The sequence below is a fragment of the Macaca mulatta genome, chromosome 9 (assembly GCF_049350105.2).
Source record: "Macaca mulatta isolate MMU2019108-1 chromosome 9, T2T-MMU8v2.0, whole genome shotgun sequence".
Lineage (NCBI taxonomy): Eukaryota > Metazoa > Chordata > Mammalia > Primates > Cercopithecidae > Macaca > Macaca mulatta.
The window spans coordinates 106,478,394-106,502,763 of record NC_133414.1 but is presented as its reverse complement, the minus strand read 5'-3'; the positions used below and the strand labels follow the sequence as shown (position 1 = coordinate 106,502,763).

General features: G+C 40.4%; 1 protein-coding gene and 1 long non-coding RNA gene across 3 annotated transcripts in view; one reads left to right on the top strand and one right to left on the bottom strand.

Annotated features, from left to right (window-relative positions):
* Positions 1-4,068: 4,068 nt before the first annotated feature.
* On the top strand, positions 4,069-12,906 carry LOC144331216 (uncharacterized). The gene is made up of 2 exons (XR_013398185.1): positions 4,069-5,332; positions 7,615-12,906. It is a non-coding gene; the product is annotated as an uncharacterized LOC144331216 (long non-coding RNA).
* TBC1D12 (TBC1 domain family member 12) overlaps positions 9,992-24,370 on the bottom strand; it is a 145,423-nt gene continuing 131,044 nt past the window's right edge. Inside the window, exons 10-13 of one of the 2 annotated variants that reach the window (XM_015147720.3) lie at positions 20,367-20,495; positions 20,000-20,109; positions 14,025-14,283; positions 9,992-12,905 (exon numbers count right to left, since the gene is read on the bottom strand). In XM_015147720.3, the coding sequence (XP_015003206.3) occupies positions 12,837-12,905; positions 14,025-14,283; positions 20,000-20,109; positions 20,367-20,495 (567 nt within the window). In that variant the 3' untranslated portion in view covers positions 9,992-12,836. The remainder of the gene's footprint in view (positions 12,906-14,024; positions 14,284-19,999; positions 20,110-20,366; positions 20,496-24,370) is intronic. The other variant, XM_028826670.2, reaches the window with a different exon arrangement.

The following is a 24,370-nucleotide window of genomic DNA, read 5'->3' as shown; positions in this document are numbered from 1 at the left end:
GCAGTGAAGGAAGGAGTGGACCTTTTCTTGCCCCTGGTTTTCACTTCAGCTTTCAATTCCTCCTTTTCTTGTTTGCATTCCTTTTCAACTATTTCCTTTGTCTCCCTCTCCAGAGCTCCCTTTCCCACCTCCAATTTCCTAGGACGTATGGCATTAAATATACCTGCCATGTAACCACCTGTTTCCTTCATTTTGACTTCCCAAAACTTGTATGATTGTGTCTGCACAAAATTTAAGAGTTTACCGGCTGGCTGCGGTGGCTCACGCCTGCAATCCCAGCACTTTCGGAGCCCAAGGCGGGTGGATCACGAGGTCAGGAGTTGAAGACCAGCCTGGCCAAGATGGTGAAACCCTGTCTCTACTAAAAAATACAAAAATTAGCCGGGCGCGGTGGCAGGCGCCTGTAGTCCCAGCTATTCGGGAGGCTGAGGCAGAAGAATCGCTTGAACCCGGGCGGCAGAGGTTGCAGTGAGCCTAGATCGCGCCATTGCACTCCAACCTGAGCAACTGAGAGAGACTCCGTCTCAAAAAAATAATAATAAATAGAAACGAAACCTAGTCTCTATATTTTATTTTATTAAGATAGGGTCGCCGGGCGCGGTGGCTCAAGCCTGTAATCCCAGCACTTTGGGAGGCCGAGATGGGCGGATCACGAGGTCAGGAGATCGAGACCATCCTGGCTAACACGGTGAAACCCCATCTCTACTAAGAAATACAAAAAAAAAAAAAATAGCCGGGCAAGGTGGCAGCGCCTGTAGTCCCAGCTACTCGGGAGGCTGAGGCCGGAGAATGGCGTGAACCCGGGAGGCGGAGCTTGCAGTGAGCTGAGATCCGGCCACTGCACTCCAGCCTGGGCTACAGAGCGAGACTCCGTCTCAAAAAAAAAAAAAAAAAAAAAAAAAGATAGGGTCTCATTCTGTCGCCCAGGCAGCAGCGTAATGGCGCGATCTCTGCTCACTGCAATCTCCGCCTCCTGGTCTCAGTTGATCCTCCCACCTCAGCCTAGCAAGTAGCTGAGACTACAGGTGCACGCCACCACGCCGGGACATTTTAGTGGTGGACATTAGCCCACACCAGGCTGATTTTTGTTGGTTTGGGGTTTTTGTGTGTTTTTGTGTTTTGCTAGAGACGGGTTTTCGCCATGTTATCCAGGCTGGTCTCGAACTCCTAGGTTCAAGGGATCCTCCCACTTCGGCCTCCGGAAGTGCTGAGAGTACAGGCGTGACATATTGTGCCTGGCCCCTACAAAAATTTCCTAAATTAGCCGGGTGTGGTGGCGGGTGCCTGTGGTCCTAGTACTTGGAAGGCTGAGGTGAGAGAATCACTTAAGCCCAGGTGGTCGAGGCTGCAGTGAGCTGAGATTGTAACACTGCACTCCAGCCTGGGTGATACAGCAACACTTTGTCTCAAAAAAAAAAAAAAAAAAAAAAAGTCCTCAACATACTGAGATGGAGTAGGGATCCCTTTCTCTAGGGGCCTGTGGGCCCCCCAACCTTGGGAATAAAGGAAAATCTTGAGTTGCTTCAAGGGAAATTCTAGGAACCTAGCTAGCCCTGACAGGTAAATAAGCAACTTGATAAGGAAGAAGGTAATAGTAGCCTAAAACAATAGCCCAGGAAGTTGGATTCAGGAGATCTTTGGTTCCTCTGTTAAAACTAGAGGTAATATCTTAACACATGTCTCTAAGATGTTTTTTAGAAACCCCAAGCCCCACCAAACACATCTGCTGGCACTCTCTTGCCTCGTTTGTTCTAAATTTATTCCTAGGGGCCTGGAGGAGGTCACACACACAAGCAGAGCTAGCGTTCTTTTCCGCTGATCCCAAATTTTTGTTTTTTAATTTTTAAAAATTGAGATGGAGTCTCACTCTGTTGCCCAGACTGGTCTCAAACTCCTGGGCTCAAGCCATCCTCCCACTCAGCCTCCCAAGTCAAAGGGAAAGAAATTTTGGGATTACAGGCACACACTACCACACCCAGCTCGCCAAATTTTTAGACAAAACTTCACCTCCTGAACCAACTGCAAATCAGAAAATCTTTTAATCCATCTATGACCTGTTCCCCAAGCCCCATTCCCCTACCCTTTGAGATGGCAGTCAAAACAATGCAGAGACTCCATGTATTAATTGATGACTTTGCCTGTAATTTCTGCTTTCCTGAAATTTACCCCTGCCTTTAAAAATCCTTACCTGCAAGCCATCAGGGAGTTTGGGTCTTAAGCATGAGCTGCCCCAATTCCTACCGCTGCAAAAGCTCAGTGTGGAAGTCTTGTCTTTCTGAGCCAGGCGAGTGGACCAAAGTTCAGTTCTGTAATAGCACCTTATGTTAAATGGGACAATTTGAAGCCCTCCAATCAGACCCTGCCAAGCCAACATTCCTAAATCTTTTCCCTTGCTCTCTGATCCCTTAAAATTTGCCCTAGACCCTAAATCAGGGAGACAGACTTGAGCCCACTCCTATCTCCTTGCTGACCACTTGCAATAAAGCCTTTCTTTTCTCAAAGGCAGGTGCCATAGTTATTGGCTTTTGTGTGTAATGGGCAGTGAGTCCATTTGCTTGATAACATTTTTACTCCTAGTTCATTCAATATTATTTCAAGATAAAATGTAGCCTCTATTAATAGCTACTCTTAAATCTATCTCCTTCTAATCTAAAGCATAGCTGTCCATTTCATTCTACTTAAGATTTGCTTTGTTATGTTTTGAGACAGGGTCTTGCTCTGTTGCCCAGGCTAGAATGCAGTGGCACAATCATAGCTCACTGCAACCTCAAATTCCTGGGCTCAAGTGATCCTCCCACAACAGCCTCCTGAGCAGCTAAGTCTACAGGTACATACCACTACACCCAGCTAATTTTTAAAATTTTTCTGTAGAGACAGGGTTTTGCTATGTTGCTCAGGCTGGTCTTGAACTCCTGGGCTCAAGGGATCCTCCCACCTTGACCTCCCAGAGTATGAAATAACAGGCATGTCAGAGCATGAGCCACATTACCCACCACCCTCACTCTACTTAAGATTTTTGGGGCCGGGAGCGGTGGCTTATGCCTGTAATCCCAGCACTTCGGGAGGCCGAGGCGGGTGGATCATGAGGTCAAGAGATCGAGACCATTCTGGCCAACATGGTGAAACCCATCTCTCCTAAAAATACAAAAATTAGCTGGGTGTGGTGGTGCACACCTGTAATCCCAACTACTAGGGTAGCTGAGGCAGGAGAATCACTTTAACCTGGGAGGCAGAGGTTGTAGTAAGCCAAGATCGTGCCACTGCACTCCAACCTGGTGACAGAGCGAGACTCCATCTCAAAAAAAAAAAAAAAAAAAAAGATTTTTGCCCTTTTACCAACCTATCCTCCAAAATTTCTTTCCCTTTGACTTTTGAAACACGTTTTATGGGGTTTTCCCTAATGTGCTGAAAAACCTTTCCTTGTTCCTTCTTTTGAATTCTGATATGGTTTGGCTGTGTCCCCACCCAAATCTCATCTTGAATTGCAGCTTCCATAATTCCCACGTTATGGGAGGGACCCAGTGGGAGATAATTGAATCATGGCGGCAGTTTCCCCCATACTGTTCTTGTGGTAGTGAGTAAGTCTCACGAGATCCAGATGAGATGATTTCATAAGGGGAAACCCCTTTCGCTTGGTTCTCATTCTCTCTCTTGCCTGCCACCACGTAAGACGTGCTTTTCATCTTCTGCCTTCTGCCATGATTGTGAGGCCTTCCCAGCCACGTGGAACTGAGTCCGTCAAGCCTCTTTTTTTTTTTTTTTTTTTTTTTTTTGAGACGGAGTCTGGCTCTGTCGCCCAGGCTGGAGTCTCGATCTCCTGACCTCATGATCCGCCCGTCTCGGCCTCCCAAAGTGCTGGGATTACAGGCTTGAGCCACCGCGCCCGGCCAAACTTTTTTTTTTTTTTTTTTTTTTTTTTTTTTGAGACGGAGTCTTGCTCTGTCGCCCGGGCTGGAGTGCAGTGGCCAGATCTCAGCTCACTGCAAGCTCCGCCTCCCGGGTTCACGCCATTCTCCTGCCTCAGCCTCCCGTGTAGCTGGGACTACAGGCACCCGCCACCAGGCCCAGCTAGTTTTTTTTTTGTATTTTTTAGTAGAGACGGGGTTTCACCGTGTTAGCCAGGATGGTCTCGATCTCCTGACCTCGTGATCCGCCCGTCTCGGCCTCCCAAAGTGCTGGGATTACAGGCTTGAGCCACCGCGCCCGGCCTCTCTTTTTCTTTATAAATTACCCGGTCTTGGGTAATTTATCAGCAGCGTGAAGATGGACTAATACAAATTCAATTGTGGTCCACCTCCCTAAATCTTTTCTCCATCCATTGTTTTTCTCTAGAAACTTTCTTCCTTGGACCTTCTGCTCTATGGGCAAGGGAGAGAGAGAATTTGTCCAAATACACGAAATGGAGATCAAGAAAATCTCATCTGATTCTCAAAGAACAGACATCTCAACTGACATCTGGCCCCACACTTGCTAATAAAAGTGCATTGGTGCATTTCCTGGCACGTCTTTGCCATTGTGCAAACCCTCCCTTCAAAGTGGCTGTGAACACGCTTGTTCATTCACTTTTATTTAAGAGTCTACATTTATTTTGGGTTTTTTTTTTGCTTTTTTTAATGACTGGTTAGAAAGAATGAATAACACCTCCTATTGATTGCCTAACAGGGTTACTATAGTCAATAATAACTTAATTGCACATTTTTAAATAACTTAAGGAATATAACTGAATGGTTTGTAACTCAAAGGATAAAGATGGATACCCCATTTTCCATGATGTGCTTATTTCACAGTGTATGCCTATATCAAAACATCTCACATACCCCATAAACATATACACCTACTATGTACCCATAAAAATTAAAAATAAAATTAAAATGCCTCCTGGATACTAGGAACTATCATAGGAGCTGCACAGCAATGAACCAGACAGACTACATCCCTGTTGATATGGAACTTACATTCTAGGAGTTGGGGTGAAAAGAGGGAAATTGTGAAATATTAGAATAGGGTGGCATGAGAGTGACTGGATAGTTATTTTAGGTTGAGTAATTGGGTGTCTGAAGAAGTGATAGGCACTTTTTTTTTTTTTTTTGGATGGAGTTTCGCTCTTATTGCCCAGGCTGGAGTGCAATGGTGCAATCTTGGCTCACCGCAACCTCCGCCTCCCAAGTTCAAGCAATTCTTCTGCCTCAGCCTCCCAGGTAGCTGGGATTACATGCATATGCCACCAAGTCTGGCTAATTTTGTATTTTTAGTAGAAATGGGGTTTCTCCATGTTGGTGAGGCTGGTTTCAAACTCCCGACCTCAGGTGATCCGCTGCCTCGGCCTCCCAAAGTACTGGGATTACAGGCATGAGCCACCACACCTGGCCTAAGTGATAGGCGCTTTAAGCAGAGAACCAAATGCCAAGAAGCTAGCCAGCCTGGGGGAAGAGCAATCCAAGCAGAAACTACAGGTGTACAGAGAGTAAAGCAGGAATACACTTGGGCATGTTTGAGTATCAGAAAGAAGGCCAGCATGACTGAAGCCGAATTGGCAAGGGGGAATGGCACAAAAAGTCAGAGGCAGACCCTCCAGATGAGGCACTGGGGATTTTCTTCTAAGTATGGTGTTACAAGTTATTTTTCCCTACCCACACAAAATGTCTTCCTCTTATAGAATCCTTTTCATATTAATGTGCATAACCATCCATCCAATCACAGAAGTCAAAACAAAACCAAACCCTGGTTCCCTCTTGTTATAGTAGATAGCCCCACTTCTGGCCTACCTCACAAAGGAAATAATAGCTTCAAGACAGAAGTCCCCTTTCAGCTTACCAACGTCAAATTTACAAACCCATCTGCATCCTCAACACCTTTCTCACTCTCTCATCTTGTGCTCTGGATCCAACTCCCTGCTGCCTATTCAGAAATTATTTTATATTAGAAATCACTATTCCCTCTTTTAAAAGATAAAATCTTACTCTGTCGCCCAGGCTGGAGTGCAGTGGTACCATCATAGCTCACTGTAACCTTTAATTCCTGAACTCAAGGAATCCTCCCACCTCAGCCTCCAAGTAGCTGGGATTACAGGCGTGAGCCACTGCCCCCAGCTGGAACCTCCTATTTCCCTACCAACTATTGTCAGTTCTCTCTTCCCCTTTAAAGCTTACTTTTATAATTATCTACACTAGCAATGTTTAATTCCTTGCCTTCCACTGATTCTTCAACCTTCTGATTGCAACATTCAGCATACACCAAAGTAGCCCACTAAGGTTTAATGACTTCGACGCTGCTACGTTTAATGGACATTCTCAGTTCTTATTTGAACCTCACTGCAACATAACACTGTTAATCACTCCTTTATGGAAACACTCTTGTCCGTTGTCTTTTCTGATCCCACATTCTCTTGATATTCCTATTCCCAACTTTTACTAGTTCATTCTCTTCTACCCAACCTTTAAATGTTTAACTTTCCTAGTGAACCAGAAACTGAGTTTCTGGTCAATTGCATAATATCTACAATAGAAAAAAATTTAAATGAAAAGGTAAGTTCAGTGAGGAGTGGATCAAAATAAAAACAATCCAATCATCCATATCTACCATAGGGTAGTGATATGCACTATTTTGGGTACTAGCACTTCAGCAGTAAATAAGGCAACGTTTTTGACCTCAGAGTTTACACTGTAGTGGAAACAACAGACAACACTATAAAACAGTGTCAGTTGGTGATATATAATAGAAACTGTAAAGAAATATGAAGCAGAGTAAGGTCATGAGAATAGAGGATAGATGTTTAGAGAAAAGTCCTCTGAGGAAGTGACCTTAAACAGCGGTATAAAGTATAAGCCATACAAAGACCTAGACAAAAAAACACTTCAGAGGGAAGAAAGATCTCAGGTAGATAGAAGGTTGACAAATTGAAAAATGGCAGTAAGTCCACTGGTGCCTACAGGCAGAATGTTTATAAATTGTAGCTGAAACTGGAAAGATGTGTAGTGACCAGATCAAGTAGGACCATGGAGACTAGGATAAGAGTGTGGATTTTTATTATGAGGAATGCCATTAGAGGATCTTGAGCAAAAAAATGAAATTGACTTATACTTTTTTTTTGAGACACAGTCTTGCTCTGTCGCCCAGGCTGGAGTGCAATGGCGTGATCTCAGCTCACTGCAGCCTCCACCTCCTGGGTTCAAGCGATTCTCCTGCCTCAGCCTCCCAAGTACCTGGGATTAGAGGCACTCACCAATGCCCAGCTAATTTTTGTACATTTAGTAGACACAGGGTTTCACTATGTTGATCAGGCTGGTCTCAAACTCCTGACCTGAAGTGATCTGCCACCTCAGCCTCCCAAAGTGCTGGGATTGCAGGTGCGAGCCACCATGCCCAGCTGATTTAGACTGTTTAAAGGTAATAAAACATGTAATCTAATTTAAAATTTCATAAGATGTGTTTGCTTTTCAAGGGTTCACATAAGAGGCTTTTTTGTTGCCTAACTTCCCCCAATTTTTGTTTGTTTGTTTTTGAGATGGAGTCTCGCTGTGTCACCCAGGCTGGAGTGCAGTGGCACGATCTCGGCTCACTGCAAGCTCCGCCTCCCAGGTTCACGCCATTCTCCTGCCTCAGCCTCCCGAGTAGCTGGGATTACAGGAATACGCCACCAAGCCTGACTACTTTTGTATTTTTAGTAGTAACGGGGTTTCTCCATGTTGGTGAGACTGGTCCCGAACTCCCGACCTTAGGTAATCCGCCCGCCTTGGCCTCCCAAAGTGCTGGAATTACAGGCATGAGCCACCGCGCCTGGCCCAATTTTTTTTTTTTTTTAATGTTTTTGAGAAAGGGGCTCACTCTGTTGCACAGGCTGGAGTCCAGTGGTGTGATCACAGCGCAGTGTAGCCTCAACGCCCCCGGGCTCAGGCAATCCTCCTACCTCAGCCTTCCAAGTAGCTGAGACTACAGGCACATGCTACCATGACCAGCTAATTTTTAAATTTTTTGAAGAGATGGTCTTACTATGTTGCCCAGGCTAATCTGGAGCTCCTCAGATCAAGTGATGCTCCTGTCTCAGCCTCCCAAAGTGCTAGGATCACAGACATGAGCCACCGCGCTCAGCTGTGACCAGAATTTCAAGCTTTGCTTTCTGCTTTTATACCATTGTGTATAGCATTATGCCTGAGGATGAAAAATGAGAACAAATATACCCCATTGTTGTCAATTTCATATACTCCTTCAAGTCTATATTCATTTATCATTTACATATTTATTGTAAAAATGATTTTTCAAATACATTGCAATAGTACAAAAGTCATTTTACTTTAAATTTAATAAAGTTAGTATTGTTTACGTAAATTTTCAAATGAAACACTTTCATAATATAATTTTAAGTCAAATTTCCTTCCTTGTGTTTACTAGAAAATAAATCAAACCTACAAAATAAAATGCACATAAGCAGATTCTCATTAACTGAGATCAAGGGATGATCAATATGAACAGCAGAGTATCTGGAAAGAAAGGCAATTTTGGAATTTCCCAAGCCTTTAAAACTTTATGTAGACTAACAAAATGTTAAGAGGCAGTACTTGGCAATAATCAGGGCTTAAGAAATATAAGTATTAATTCAAATTTCCCACTTTTGCAACTACACTCTTACCAAGCAAACAATATTTTTAAAGAGCAGCGCTTTCTCTGGAGTGGTTAGTTTCCCTGAAATCTTGGATTTCATTTTAGTTTTTACATGTTGTAAAGCAGTGAAGTTCTAATTAATAAAGTTTTATTACAGTTGAGAATATTTTAGACAATGTTTGTCAAACAGCAAAATAATATGAATCAATACAAAAACATTTTTTCCTCTCAGAGGACTGTTTTCTGACACTATCAGTCATGACAAATTTTAATTTTTTTTTTTTTTTTGAGATGGAGTCTCGCTCTGTCGCCCAGGCTGAAGTCCAATGGCGCGATCTCGGCTCACTGCAAGCTCCGCCTCCCGGGTTCACACCATTCTCCTGCCTCAGCCTGCAGAGTAGCTGGGACTACAGGCGCCTGCCACCACGCCCGGCTAATTTTTTTGTATTTTTAGTAGAGACAGGGTTTCACTGTGTTAGCCAGGATGGTCTTGATCTCCTGACCTCGTGATCCTCCTGTCTCAGCCTCCCAAAGTGCTGGGATTACAGGCGTGAGTCACCGCACCCGGCCTTTTTGACTCTTTTTTTATACTAGTCTCTGCTGTCTGAATACACTCTTGGAATATAAAATAATTTTATCTTACCCAAACAAAAACAAAATGAAAAGTAAAAATAAATCATATGACATTATGAAGTAAGATAAATTATTTCATGATTATCTGCTTTAGAATTATACCCTTCAGTAGTGTAGACTCTAAAGAGTTGACAGGCCTAGGTCAAAATAACATTAGTTCCTAAGCTACAAGTAAAGCTATTATCTTGAAGTCAGAGATTTTGAAAATGTCAATGTCCTTTTGCAAATGCTACCTAATTTTATAAAGTCAAACAAATATACTCAAAGGTCACAAATGCAATAGACATCAGCAAAAGCTGACTGTAGAAAACTCTGTGAGTTACCGGAGTCTTCTAACAGCATTTTTTTTTTCTAACAGCATTTAAATAAGGCAATGTAGACCTGGACTAAAGGAACATTAAGTAAGATATATATATATTGAGTAGACAAACAAATGAAACACATATTAAATTTCACATTATTTTGAGTATTTTAGGAAAAGGTTTTTTTAATTGAAAATATACTTTAACAATAACAACAAAAACTGCCATATACTGACCATGTGAATTATCACATATTTCCTACATACTGGTCTCAAGAGAAGATACAGTACAATATTTTAGCTGCCAGTACTGCCAGTCTAAAAAGACTGAAGGCTTAGTGCATTCCTTGGAAGACAAATTTGGCAAACAAAAACAAAAATTATTTCCTTTTTTTCCTTGAGATGTAGTTAAATAAAACAGATATCCCCAAAGTAATGAAGACTCATTTCAAGTAATTACTCAGCTTACCAGTTTTATTTACACAGTAATTGTTATGAGTGGTTTTTAGTGAATTCCTTGTATTTACATTTTATATACACATTTATACTTGAAAGGTAAAGAAACTGTACAATAATAAAAAAAAATAAGAAAAAGAAATATAGTAACTTAGGTCCAACTGAGGAAACAAATACATAAAAGTATGATTAAATTGAGTCAGGCAGTATAAACTGAATGAGATTACTGCCAGAGGTTATATTCCCTCTATCAGGGATACCAATACCAAGGAAGTAGTTACTGGAGTTAAAAGGTCATCCTAAAACCTACTAAGACCATGGCCCCTCCTTCAATATTTTATTGTATTACCAGTTTCCAATAAGTAAGTCCCTATAATAGCAGTTACCTTTTGAGGGTTCTACTAGTAGTCCGTAGACTAGAATGACCCATGGGGTAAAAATATATGGGCACCCTAGGGTCCCATACTCCTAAAGAGGCAGTCACTACACTAACAAGGATCCCAGGCTTGTTAGTTTGAAAACTATATAGCACTAACAGAAACAGTGTGCTTAAGTGCTGTTTCAAACTAAACTGCAACAAAAAAAACACTGTAACTCTAACTAAATGGCATGTTATATAGCCATCACTCATAACACTCAAGTGATTTAGATTCAAATTTAAACATAATAGGACAATAGCAATATGTCATTAGAGATCAGAGATCTCTGTCAATCAGATATAGCCTTGCCACCACCTAAAGATGCGTTCGCTGCCTCATGTATGGCTCTAGTAGCAGTTCCAAAAGACAATGCATTCACTCTTGTAAGGACAATGTCAATTGTCCTGACATTGTTGTTGGCTACATTTAACCTATTCTATGATATGGTACTAGAGCTCAAGAAATACATCAAGCCAGATCATTCTGTTCAGACCTTCCAAGGGAAATGTTCCTGGACAGCACCTGACTGGGAAAATGCTATTAATGTTGCTATAAAACACAAAATAGTAAAAGCAGCATTTTCCCCAATTTACTATTCAGTGAGAAAGCCAAGCAGAAACCCAATGCAGCACATTGTGAAAAGTTTCAAAGTTCTATTTTCAGCAGTTAAGCCAGGCATACCACCTCCTTCATCTGACCTGGATCCTGCTCTGGACTTCAAGGAAACATACACCTGATTAGCAGTTCAAGAACTCGACATAAAAATAATTCATGCTATGTTCCAATTGGAGGGTCATGACACTGTTGGGCCCACAGGCAAAGCATTCATAAGTCAATGTACTTTAAGCTCATATCTACCTTTTTGGAAATGACTCCCTATGTTACAATGAAAGAATTCATCAAAGAATGATTCAATCATGCAGCACTACTTCCTAGAGTTGGCAGGGAAATCCATGCATTTCTTGGCGGATGAGAGAAGGCTGATTCAAGAACACAGTGAAGAGACGCTCCCATTCCTCAAAGTATTTCGCCTCTATGGGCATGAGGATTTAGCACGTGCTAAGTTCCCAAACCTATGCAAAGTGGCCAATGTGAGGAAGCGGAAGTTGGATAACTCATTCAGGGCTACCAATCTTCCAAAGAGTCACTATCTAGACTAGCAGATAATGAGGTAGACGAGGCAGTATCAAGACCTTCCTTGAAGAAAGCAATGATGAGTAAAGAAGATGAGGATGGGTTATAGGCAGCATTTAGTGTAACATGTGAAGAGATTAAGATGGCACTGACAGATAAAGGAACCAATAACCAGACTAATCTCACACAGCTTCTTCAGGCAATTGAATCAAGGGCTAGGATGTAGACTTAGAAAAAAAAATTAACTTTACCTTTTTCTTTTATTCTTATTTCCACTGATTAAGAAAAGTTATGCATAGAGTTTTACAAGTCACAGATTTAGCTACATATTAGATTTCAAATTTCAAACTGGAGTTAACAAATTTTGTTTCTATGGGCAGTGGAAGAATTGTAACTAAAAAATATGAAGTCTTGCCAAGTAGCATGCTATTTAAAAACTCTGAGGATTCATTACTTTTTACTCTTATCACTGAGAAACATCATATATATTTTTGGACTTACTCTCAAAGTCAAGTCTTCAATCCACTGAAGTGCAAAGAACTTTCCTTCTACCAGTTATTTATAGTTTTCTTAATGTCAAATTATTAGATGAATAATTTGTTACACTAGAACCAGAACGGCTAAAATTCTCTGAGTGATAGGAATTCCTTAAGGAAGACAACAAATTTCCCTTAAAAAACAAATGGACACGATACTGTGGAAAAACATCTAAACAAACAATAAACAATCTCCCACCAACATTTCCATTTCCTGGGTAACTCAAATTTGCCTCAACTTGTGAATGAAGATAAATGACATCTTCAGTGACTTAAATTAATTTACAATCAAATTTGTTTATTACTCGTCTATAATATCTTCAAAAGGTCAGAACTGGAAACAATGTCTGTACTATAGTACTTTGGAGGTTAACAATAGTATTTAACAATCCTACTCTAGCCTCCAGAGTATCTTTGTGGTAACTGTTACAAAAGAAAAGATGTAAAAATCTGAAGTATCTCCAAAGCTATTTTAAAAATTTATTGCATTAAACTGTTTACTCCAAATTGTGGAGTATAAACTCACCATTTAAACTTTTTCCTTTGAAAAATGACTCTACCTACAAAATAATAGTTCAATACTGACAATAAGTTATTCATTTCATTTACTTCAGCCATAAAATGTAAAATCAGCAGTCTTCCACCTCTTGATTCTTTTAGATATCTCCAACATTTTCTTCCACGCCTTGTACATAGGAAACAAAACCCTTTATCCAAAAACCACATTTTAGATGTCAATTAGTCTGTCAATTTTGAAGACTAGCTTTTCAAAGCAGGACTACTGTTCTTCTCTCCTTCTTTAATATCCTTCATTACAGATGCAAAGACCTGAAAATTATATGAAATAAAGATTAATCCTCAAAAACTACCACCCAGATTAAAGAGATTTAAATAACTATAAATGGGAAAAAGCTTTATTATACTTAACTCTGTCCCCTGAAAGTGTGCCATTCTCAAATCCTCTTTATTTTTTTCTAATCGTGAAATACGATTATATTCTAATTTTTACCAATTGCCAAATATTCTGAAATTACTATTTGGTAACTAACATTTTCTGAACAAAAGAGATTGTGAATTTAATAATGCCAATCGTTTATATCATTCATGGATTAAATGATACTGCTATCCTTTTATGTCACTTAACTTAGATTGCCAATACTTTTACTTTCCTAACAAGACTAAGTTAGGAAAGACTACTTTCCTAACAAGACTAAAAAGCCAGGACCATACATTATATATTCTTTCCACTACAAACCCTAGTACACAGCAGGTATTTAATATATAAAATTGTTGTCTATTTGAAATACCAAAGTAATAACTACTCTGGCAAATAAATGACTACAGTGGGTTGTACTTCACTAAATTGATATTATTGAACTTAAATAAAATAAAGCCCAGCCGGGAGCAGTGGCTCACGCCTGTAATCACAGCACTCTGGGAGGCCGAGGTGGGTGGATCACGAGGTCAGGAAATCCAGACCATCCTGGCTAACACGGTGAAACCCTGTCTCTACTAAAAACACAAATAATTAGCTGGGCGTGGTGGCATGTGCCTGTAATCCCAGCTACTTGGGAGGCTGAGGCAGGAGAATCGCTTGAACCCGGGAGATGGAGATTGTACCGAGCAGAGAACTCACCACTGCACTCCAACATGGGCGACAGAGTGAGACTCTGTCTCAAAAAAATAGATGAAATGAAATGAAATGAAATGAAATGAAATAATGAAATAATGAAATGAAATGAAATAAAATAAAATAAAATAAAATAAAGCCCTAGGTTTGGATAGCTGAAAAGTGGGCAATTTGATTTAAATTCTTGCTTCTTAGAAGTCAAAAATTATTTTTAAAAGACATATTTTTCAGCACTAACATTTAAGAAATACATATTTTTTTTACAATAAGTCAACTGTTTTAACACATCTGTTAGAGAGAGGAAAATGTCACTCTACCTGAGTCCATTTTTTGGTGCTATTCTGCATCTGAATGGCTGCAATACAACTGAATAGCTTTTCCGATGTGATATCTTCTGGCAATTTAGTTAGAAACTGCGCTATATGAATAAAGTCCATCTGCAGGAGAATATCTTCATATAATCGGAGGATTCCTAATCCAGTCCTAAATAAAAATTCTTCCCCATCTCTGCAAAATACATCCCAGACTCGACAGGCCAGATCAAGTGGTAGTGATTTGCTATATAGTGTGAAGATCCTAAAATTAGAGGGAAAAATGGTCACTGAAATTTTTCATTCATTGATTCATTTACTCAGTAAGCAGCTCTATAAAAAAAGAACAGTGTTTATTAGGGATAAAAAGGCAAATAAAATATGGCTTTCCCATCCTGGCTAACATGGTGAAACCCCATCTCTACTAAAAATACAAAAATTAGCTGGGCATGGTGGCACACGCCTGTAGTCCCAGCTATGTGGGAGGCTGAGGTGGGAAAATCGCTTGAACCCGGGAGGTGGAGGTTGCAGCGAGCCGAGATCATGCCACTGCACTCCAACCTGGTGACAGAGTGAGACCCGGTCTCAAAAAAATAAATAAATAAAATAAAATAGCCTTCCTCCCTCAAACTTGAGTAGCGGGAAATTAAATAATAAATATCAAAAGTATGTGAATTTACAATCTTATGTAGAGGAAAGGCCTAATATCTACTAGAGTGGTAGAACAGTCTGGTAGTTAAGGGTATGAGCTCTGAAATCAGAATGCCTGAATTTGAATCTTGAATTTGCCACTTATTAGTTGTGTTACCTTAAGCAGGATAGTTGTCTTTACTGTGCCTCAGTTTCTTCATTAGTAAATTATAAGAAAACTATCTACCTCTCAGGATTGTTTTAAAAATTATAGTAGTTAATAAATGTAAAAGTGTTTACATCAGTGCTTGGCATGTAAGAAATGCTAAATAAAAATTAGTTATTATTATTGTATGAAGAACCCAAATATCATCTTTTAGTCACCTAATATAAACCCAAAATCTGACTTCTCTCTTTTCTCTTCCCCTTGCACAAACATCCATTGTTTTGTTTTGTCTTTTTCTTTCCACCCAGCTTTATTTACTACTTCTTTTGAAGCATGTATACCTTCCCATAGAACCACCAAAATGGTTTTTCCCAACCTTTCTGACAATGGCTGACCATGTAATTCTTTATCCAGTGGTTCTTTGGGAGGCATTCTGGTTGGGGGAAGTGAGGAGAGTAACTATTACAGGACTTGTCTTGAAGTTGCCTTGGTAAAGAAAGGGCACAATTGTTTACACTGATTATGTGTTTATTTGAGGTAGTGCTGATGGGATTTGAGGAAGGGAACTAAAAGCTTTCTCGCCAAAATAATTTTTTAAAAAGTCCTTTTACACTGTCACTTATTCATTCCTATCCCACAAAAATGTCTCTGGGATTTGTATATAATAAACTCAACACAGGCCGGGCGCGGTGGCTCAAGCCTGTAATCCCAGCACTTTGGGAGGCCGAGATGGGCGGATCACGAGGTCAGGAGATCGAGACCATCCTGGCTAACACGGTGAAACCCCGTCTCTACTAAGAAATACAAAAAAAAAAAATAGCCGGGCGAGGTGGCGGGCGCCTGTAGTCCCAGCTACTCGGGAGGCTGAGGCAGGAGAATGGCGGGAACCCGGGAGGTGGAGCTTGCAGTGAGCCGAGATCGCACCACTGCACTCCAGCCTGGGCGACAGAGCGAGACTCCGCCTCAAAAAAAAAAAAAAAAAAAAAAAGCATCAGGGAAATGTAAATCAAAAGCATAATGAGGTATCCTCTTACCCCAGTTAGGACAGCTATTATCAAAAAGACAAAAAATAACAAATGCTGGCAAGGAGGCAAAGAAAAGGGAACTCTTATACATTGTTGTTGTGAATGTAAAGTACAGCCACTATGAAGAACAGTATGGCGGTTCCTCAGAAAACTACCAATAGAAGGAGCATATGATCCAGCAATGATACTCATGGGTATATACCCAAAGGAATTCATATCAGTGTGTTTAAGATAGGTCTGCACTCCCATGTTTATTGCAGCACTATTCACAATAGCCAAGATATGGAATCAACCTGGGTATCTAACAACAGATGAATGGATAAAGAAAATGTGGTACATACACACAATGGAATACTACTAAGCCACAAAAAAGAATGAAATCCTGTCATTTGTGGCAGCATGGATAGAACCAGAGGACATTATGGTAAGTGAAATACTGCATGTTCTCATTCATATGTAGAAGCTAAAAAATGCTAGTTGCTCTCTTTTTCTTTCTTCCTTTCTTTTTTTTTTTCTCGGAGACAGGGTCTGGCTCTGTTGCTCAGGCTGGAATGTAGTGGTGCAATGTCAGCTCACTTGAGCCTCCTAGGTTCAAGCCATCCTCCTACCTCAGCCTCCCAAGTAGCTGAGACTACAGGCATATGCCACCATGCACCATACAGCTAATTTTTGTATTTTTTGTAGAGACAGGGTTTCACCATCTCGCCTAGGCTGGTCTCAAACTCCTGAGCTCAAGTAGTCAGCCTGCTGCAGCCTCCCAAAGTGCTAGGATTATGAGCATGAGCCATAGCATTGGCCAGCTAATCTCATAAATGTAAAAAGTAGAACAGAGGATACTAGAGGCTGGGAAGGGTAGAGAGAAGGAAGAGATAGGCTGAAATTTGTTAAAATATACAAAATTACAGCCAGATAGGAGGAATAAGTTCTAGTGTTCTATAGCACTGTAGGGTAACTATAGTTAACAATAACATACGGTTTCAAATAGGACAACTATACTGAATGTTCCCAACACAAAGAAATGATAAATGTTTGAGATGATGGATATGCTAATTACCCTGATCTCATCACTATACATTATATGTACACAAACATCACTATGTACCCCATGGATATGTACAATTATTATGTGTCAACTAAAAAAAATTTTTTTTAATTCGAAAGAATGAAAAGAAAAAGAAATCTTATTTTAATTCCATTAAACCACATAGCTTAAGAAATTAACTTTTAGAAAATGCAATATACATTGTTACGTTGTTGCAATTATGTTTTTTGTTTTTCTGTTTGTTTGTTTGAGACGGAGTCTTGCTCTGTAGCCCAGGCTGGAGTGCAGTGGTGTGATCCTGGCTCACTGCAACCTCAGCCTCCCGGGTTCAAGCAATTCTTGTGCCTCAGCCTCCCAAGTGGCTGGGACTACAGGTACGGGCCACCACATCCAGCTAATTTTTGTATTTTTAGTAGAGACAGGGTTTCACCATGTTGGCCAGGCTGGTCTGAAACTCCTGAGCTCAGGTGATCTGCCCACCTCGGCTTCCCAAAGTGTGAGGATTACAGGCATGAGCCACCATGCCCAGCCATTATATTTTCTTTAAAAACTGTTTCTTTATATTGTGTAACACTTAAACAGCAACGATTTGACCTTCGCTATGACATTCTACTTCCGCATCTCAATTTCTTCAGCTCTAAAATAATGAGTTTGGATTACTTCCAGTTCTAAAATCCCACCTCTCTGACAAGTAAAAAAACCATAAATATTCTTCTTCAGTAAAATGAGTACTGGTCATGTCATAGTTAATTTTATAAAGAATATGGTTTCTGGGACTGGACCGCTGAGGTTTTAGTTTCTATTCTGCAATTTATTAACTGTGAAATATCAGGTATGGTACTCAAGCCTATCAGAATTTCAGTATCAATTATCCAGTCATGGTGATGCACACCTGTAATCCCAACTACTCAGGAGGCTGAGGTGGGAGGAATGCTTGAGCCCAGAAGTTCCAGGTGGGAGGAGCTGTGATTGCGCCACTGCACTCCAACCCGGGCAACAGAATGAGACTCTGTCTCAAAAAATAAAAAATAAAAATAAAAAAATTTTTTAATGAAAGAAAAAAATAAAAAACAAAATTTCAGGTTGCCCGTCAGTAAGTGGTGTAAATTACAGTACAAATCTTAAGTGGTTACTATGATTAAACAGAAAAAAAGTATGTGTGGTAGAAACTGGCTGTTTACTAAACCACTTCTTTTTCTTTCTGAGCAAACAGCTAAACCACATTTTACATCTTCACTTGCAGTTAGTTGTGGCCACATGACTGAGCCCTGGTCAGTGGAATGTGAGAGGAGGAGATGCCAAATACTTCTAGTCTTAGCTTCCCAAAATCTCCCTTGTGAGTCTCCTTGTTCTCTCCCCTTTTGTGAAAACCCTGGAAACGCCTTGTTAAAGATGGTGGAAGTACAAAAATGGAAGAAACATTGGTGCCTCAATTACAGCTTGTAGGAGAGCTGTATGCCTATTAGGAACACCATTAATATCATTAGTCTTAATATGACAAACGAAAAGTCTAAAAAACTTTGAACTTTAAACACAAGTAATAAAATGGTGATCCTGTCTACAGTATACATGATTTGGCAACATATATAACTTTTTTTTTTAATAGACAGGATCTCGTTCTGTCACCCAGGATGGAGGACAGTGGTGCAATCACAGCTCACGGTAACCTTAAATTCCTGGGCTCAAGCAATCCTCCCACCTCAGCTTCCTGAGTAGCTGGGACTACAGGAATGCCCAACTATGTCTGGCTAATTTTTTTTGAAATTTTTTGTAGAGATGGGGTCTTGCTGTGGTGCCCAGGTTGGTCTCAAACTCCTGGCTTCCAGCAATCCTCCTGCCTTGGCCTCCCAAAGTGCTGGGACTACAGGCGTCAGCCACTGCACTTGGCCTTTTTTTTTTTTTTTTTTTTCCTTAAGCTAGAGAAAGTCTAGGAAGTAAAATTGTGTGTGGAACAGAAAAAATCTGAGCTATTCATGTGTAACTTGGAGAAGGTATATTGTATTTACATTTATTACATTTTTAAAAAAATTTTCAGACAATATATAAGGAAGATCAAATTTAAAAAATCAAATTGGTGTCATCCTGGGGAAAAAGGGCTGGACAAAGCCTTGAAATAAAAAAACAATATGAAGCCCTTAGTAAAGAAACACTATTATAACTATCATAAGCCCCTGTGTGTTAAAAATAAAATAAATAGCAACTAACTCTGAGAGCTTAGTATGTGCTAGGCATTGAATGAGATAATCCATGTAAAACACCCTCGCTACAACTCAAGATAAAGACAGTATTACTCCCAATTTATAGACAAAAAACTGAAATACAAACTGAGAGATTCTGATTTCAACCCAGAGTCTATGAGTCTATGGTCTTTTTTTTTTTTTTTTTTGAGATGGAGTTTCGCTCTGTTGTCCAGGCTGCAGTGCAGTGGCGTGATCTCGGTTCACTGCAACATCTACCTGTCAGGTTCAAACAATTCTCGTGCTACAGCCTACTGAGACTACACCACCCAGCTACGGTTTTTTTTTTTTTTTTTTGAGACGGAGTCTTGATCTGTCACCAGGTTGGAGTGCAGTGGCGCAATCTTGGCTCACTGCAACCTCCCGCCTCCTGGTTCAAGCGATTCTCTTGACTCAGCCTCTCAAATAGCTGGGACTACAGGTGCATGCCACTATGCCTGGCTAATTTTTGTATTTTTAGTAGAGATAGGGTTTCGCCATGTTAGTCAGGCTGGACTCGAACTCCTGACCTTGTGATCCGCCCGCCAAAGTTCTAGGATTACAGGCGTGAGCCACCATGCCTGGCTGAGACTAAGTTTTTGTATATTTGGTAGAGACAGGGTTTTGCCATGTTAGACAGGCTGGTCTTGAACTCCTGACCTCAGGTGCTCCGCCCACCTCGGCTTCCCAAAGTGCCAGGATTACAGGCGTGAGCTACCACACCCAGCCAAGTCCATGCTCTTAAATCAAATGCATCCCCACACAAATTTGGAAGTTTCCCAATTTGTAAAAGAAGGCTCTTTATATGTAAAATCCTGTACATGAGATTCACTCTAGTTTCTAAAACACAAAAAAAGTTATACTTTATTTCATTATTATATATTATGTATGTTATGACTTACCAGTCTATCAAGTATATATCTGGTGTAAGACTATAAGATTTGAAGTGAAGAAATAATTTGGAGAGATTTTCTTCAAAGAATACTTCAAATGTTGCAAAATATTTCAACATCTAAAGATTAAAAAATCAATAAAATTATGAAAGTATATAGTCTAGAAATAAGGAAATTAAATGCTTAAACATTAACAGGAAATCTTGCTCATTAAGAATCTCATCTTTTTCTGAGTCTTCTCAGCAAACATTCATTCATAAACTATAATATAATAAGTTTACAATAGATGAGATTATCTTGGTCTTTCAATTACTGTTTTTCACTCTAAGAGGGCATTAAAACTACAGAAACAAAGGAAAACATGATCCATTCATACCATGCTGTGATCCACACGAAAAAAGGCCAACTGGCATGGCTTATTCAGGAGATTGGCAAATGCAATAAAGGCATCTGCCTCTTCCAAATTGAGAATGAGCACAGCTGCAATGAAGGACATCCCTTGGACCTTCAAAGGGAAAAGAAATTAGTCAAAATGGACTTACAATAATAAATCTATACAGTTTATTTTATTGTACTCCTGAAAAATTATAGTGACATTACAAAGTAGAATTAACCAAGATTTATTTTTTCCTTCCCAGCAAAGGTAAATACAGAAAGCCCCTAAAGATTATGAAATCTCCCTAATTTCTTGTTCATATGGTGTGGTTTTTCAACATTAGGAAGAATTTTTGAAAAAAGAAAAAAGTTCAGATTTTACTGCTACAAAAGGCTATCTCAGTGTATTACCTAGTTTTCATTTCCTCTCAGTCTGAATTCTTTCAAAATAGAGTACAGAATCACAAAATTTAATAAAAATCAGGTGATTATTTTCATTGTTATAACACATCTGAGTAAAAAATGAAGAACTCAAAATAAAAGAGATCTATGAGAAGTGCTGCTGAAATACCAAGAAAGGAGACGTTGTGGGGGTTGAGATAATGAGCCTGGAGTCCTGAAAAAGCAAGAGACAAAAAATGGCAAAAAACCTAAAATGGAAAAGAAGCATGAACTAAGACACAGAAATGGGAACAATAGGACCAGCTCAGCTGGAATAAGGAAAGGCATTTAGAGAAGGTAGGATGTGTTTATGTTGTGAAAAACCTCGAGTAAAAGGCTAAGCTGTATAGATGTTTGCTTCTTGCTTGTGAGTTATTGGCAGCTATCATACACTTCTCCTTTTTTTTTGGTTTATTTTTTCTGAAGCAGGGTCTCACTCAGTCACCTAGGCTGGAATGCAGTGGCATGATATCATCTCACTGCAACCTCTGCCTCCCAGCTCAAGCTATCCTCCTGCCTCAGCCTCCTGAGTAGCTGAGACTATGGGTGTTTACCACCACGCCCACCCAGCCCATACATTTCTTTAATTAAAAAAAAAAGTTATCAAACACACACTTCTGGAAGAGATTTGTATAATGGACTTACACAGTGAGACCATTAAGAATAACTGCAATGGGCTGGGCGCAGTGGCTCACGCCTGTAATCCCAGCACTTTGGTAGGCTGAGGCGGGCGGATCACCTGAGGTCAGGAGTTCAAGACCAGCCTGGCTAACATGGTGAAACCTTGTCTCTACTAAAAATACAAAAAATCAACCAGGAGTGCTGGCGGGTGCCTGTAGTCCTAGCTACTTGGGAGGCTGAGGCAGGAGAATGGCGTGAACCTGGGAGGCAGAGCCTACAGTAAGCCAAGATGGCACCACTGCACTCCAGACCCAGTGACAGAGCGAGACTTCATCTCAAAACAAAACAAAACAACAACAACAAAAAACTGCAATGCTAACTTTGTCTCTTGTTCTCAGCCTAGTGTTCTGAAAGGTATGCCTACAATCACTATTTCTACTTTCTCAGCTCCCTTTTCTTTTCTTTTTTTTTATTTTTTTATTTTATTTTTTGAAACAGAGTTTCGCTCTTTTTGCCCAGGCTGGAGTGCAATGGTGCGATCTCAGCTCACCACAACCTCCACCTCCCAGGTTCAAGTGATTCTCCTGCCTCAGCCTCCCGAGTAGCTGGGATTACAGGCATGCACCACAACCCCGGCTAATTTTGTATTTTTAGTAGAGATGGGGTTTCTTCATGTTGGTCAGGTTGGTCTTGAACTCCCGACCTCAGGTGATTGACCCACCTCGGCCTCCCAAAGTGCTGGGATTACAAGCATGAGCCACCGCGCCCAGCTCTCAGCTCCCTTTTCACTCTTTAATACACTTCAGTATGTATTCCCACTCCATTACCACACTATTTTGAGATTTCTCTTGCCAGCATGACCAATGATACTTATTGTAAAACCCAGTGGGTGCTGTCTCTCTTAACAGCATTCCCTTAGCTTCTGCAATCCAATTATTTCTTTGTTCTCATCTTATTTCTCTTTCTCTGTCTTCTGAGTATTTTTTGCAGATTCTATAGTAATTGCCTACTTTATTTTCTAGAACTTAAGTTCCATGAAGACAGGGACTGTAGTAGGCATAATAATTGCCCACCAAAGATGTCCAAGTCCTTATTAATTACCAGAAGCTATGAAAATGTTGCCATACACGGTAAAGGGGACTCTGCAGATGTGATTAAGTCAAGGATCTTGAGATAGGGAGCTTATCCTGAATTATCTGGGTAGGCCTAAAGTAATCATCATGAGGTTCCTTATAAGTGAAGAAAGAAGGCAAGCTAGTCAGAGAGATTTGAAGATGCTACACTACTGGCTTTCAAGATGGAGCTATAGGCCCATGAGCGAAGGAATGTAGGCAGCCTCTAGAAGGTGGAAAAAGCAAGGAAATGGATTCTGCCCTAGAGGTTCCAGAGGAAGCACAACCCTGCCAACACTTTGACTTCAACCCAGTGAAGTCTATTTCAGACTTCTGACCTCCGGAATTGTCAAACAGTAACTTTGTGTTGTTCTTGTGTCTGTGTTTACATTTTTTTTGTAGAGACAGAGTTTTCCTATGTTGTCCAGGGTGGTCTCAAACTCCTGACCTCAAGTAATCTTCCCACCTCAGCCTCCCAAAGTGCTGGGATTACAGGCATGAGCCACGGTGCCCAGTCTAATTTGTGTTGTTTAAAGCCACTAAGTTTGTGGTAGTTTCTTACAGTATTCATAGGAAACTAGTACAGAGACCACACCATGTTTTTTGTTCATAGTTGTATTCTTAGTACCACAATATTTGCTGAATGAATACAAGGGGCAAAGTGTTAATGATCTGTAATAGAATGGTAGCAAAGTAAATAGAAAGAATTAAAATTACATTTAATTGCATCTAAAATGTTGTTTATTATAAGTAACATTATTTTACATACCACTAAAAAAGAAAAAATGCTGCCAATTAAGCAATGGCATAATGCCTTATCACATGGAATATTTATTTACTTACTTAATTTTTTGGGGGACAGAGTTTAGCTCTTATCATCCAGGCTGGAGTGCAGTGGCACGATATCGGCTCACTGCAACCTTCCCCTCCCAGGTTAAAGCGATTCTCCTGCCTCATCCTCCTGAGTAGTTGGGAATACAGGTGGCACCACGCCTGACTAATTTTTGTATTTTTAGTAGCGACGGGGTTTCACCATGTTGGCCTGGCTGGTCTTGAACTCCTGACTTCAGGTGATCCACCCATCTTGGCCTCCCAAAGTGCTGGGATTACAGGCGTAAGCCACCGTGTCCAGCCCAGAATATTTATTTTATGCATATTTTTAAAGCTATTTATAGCTCATTCAGATTTATCATGTATCACTCTTGTTCATATATGAAAAGAAAATAAGAGCCGGGCGCGGTGGCTCAAGCCTGTAATCTCAGCACTTTGGGAGGCCGAGACAGGCGGATCACGAGGTCAGGAGATCGAGACCATCCTGTCTAACACGGTGAAACCCCGTCTCTACTAAAAAATACAAAAAAAAAAAAACTAGCCGGGCGAGGTGGCGGGCGTCTGTAGTCCCAGCTACTCGGGAGGCTGAGGCAGGAGAATGGCGTGAACTCGGGAGGCGGAGCTTGCAGTGAGCTGAGATCCGGCCACTGCACTCCAGCCTGGACGACAGAGCGAGACTCCGTCTCAAAAAAAAAAAAAAAAAAAAAGAAAAGAAAATAAGAAAAACAGTTATTTATATAATTTCTTCAGAGTCCAATTCTTCTAAATATTTTGCATTATTTATTGACTTATGGTGTGATGCACTGAAAAAGACACATTGTTTATGTAGTATTGCTGACAAAACTGTCTAACCTGAATCTAATCATGAAAAAATAATCAAATTCAAGTTAAGGGTCATTCCGCAAACAACTAGCCTTAACTTTTGAAAAGTGACATTGTTACGACACATACAAAAGGCTGAGGAACTGTTCTGTTTTAAAGGAAACTAAAAAGAGCAACT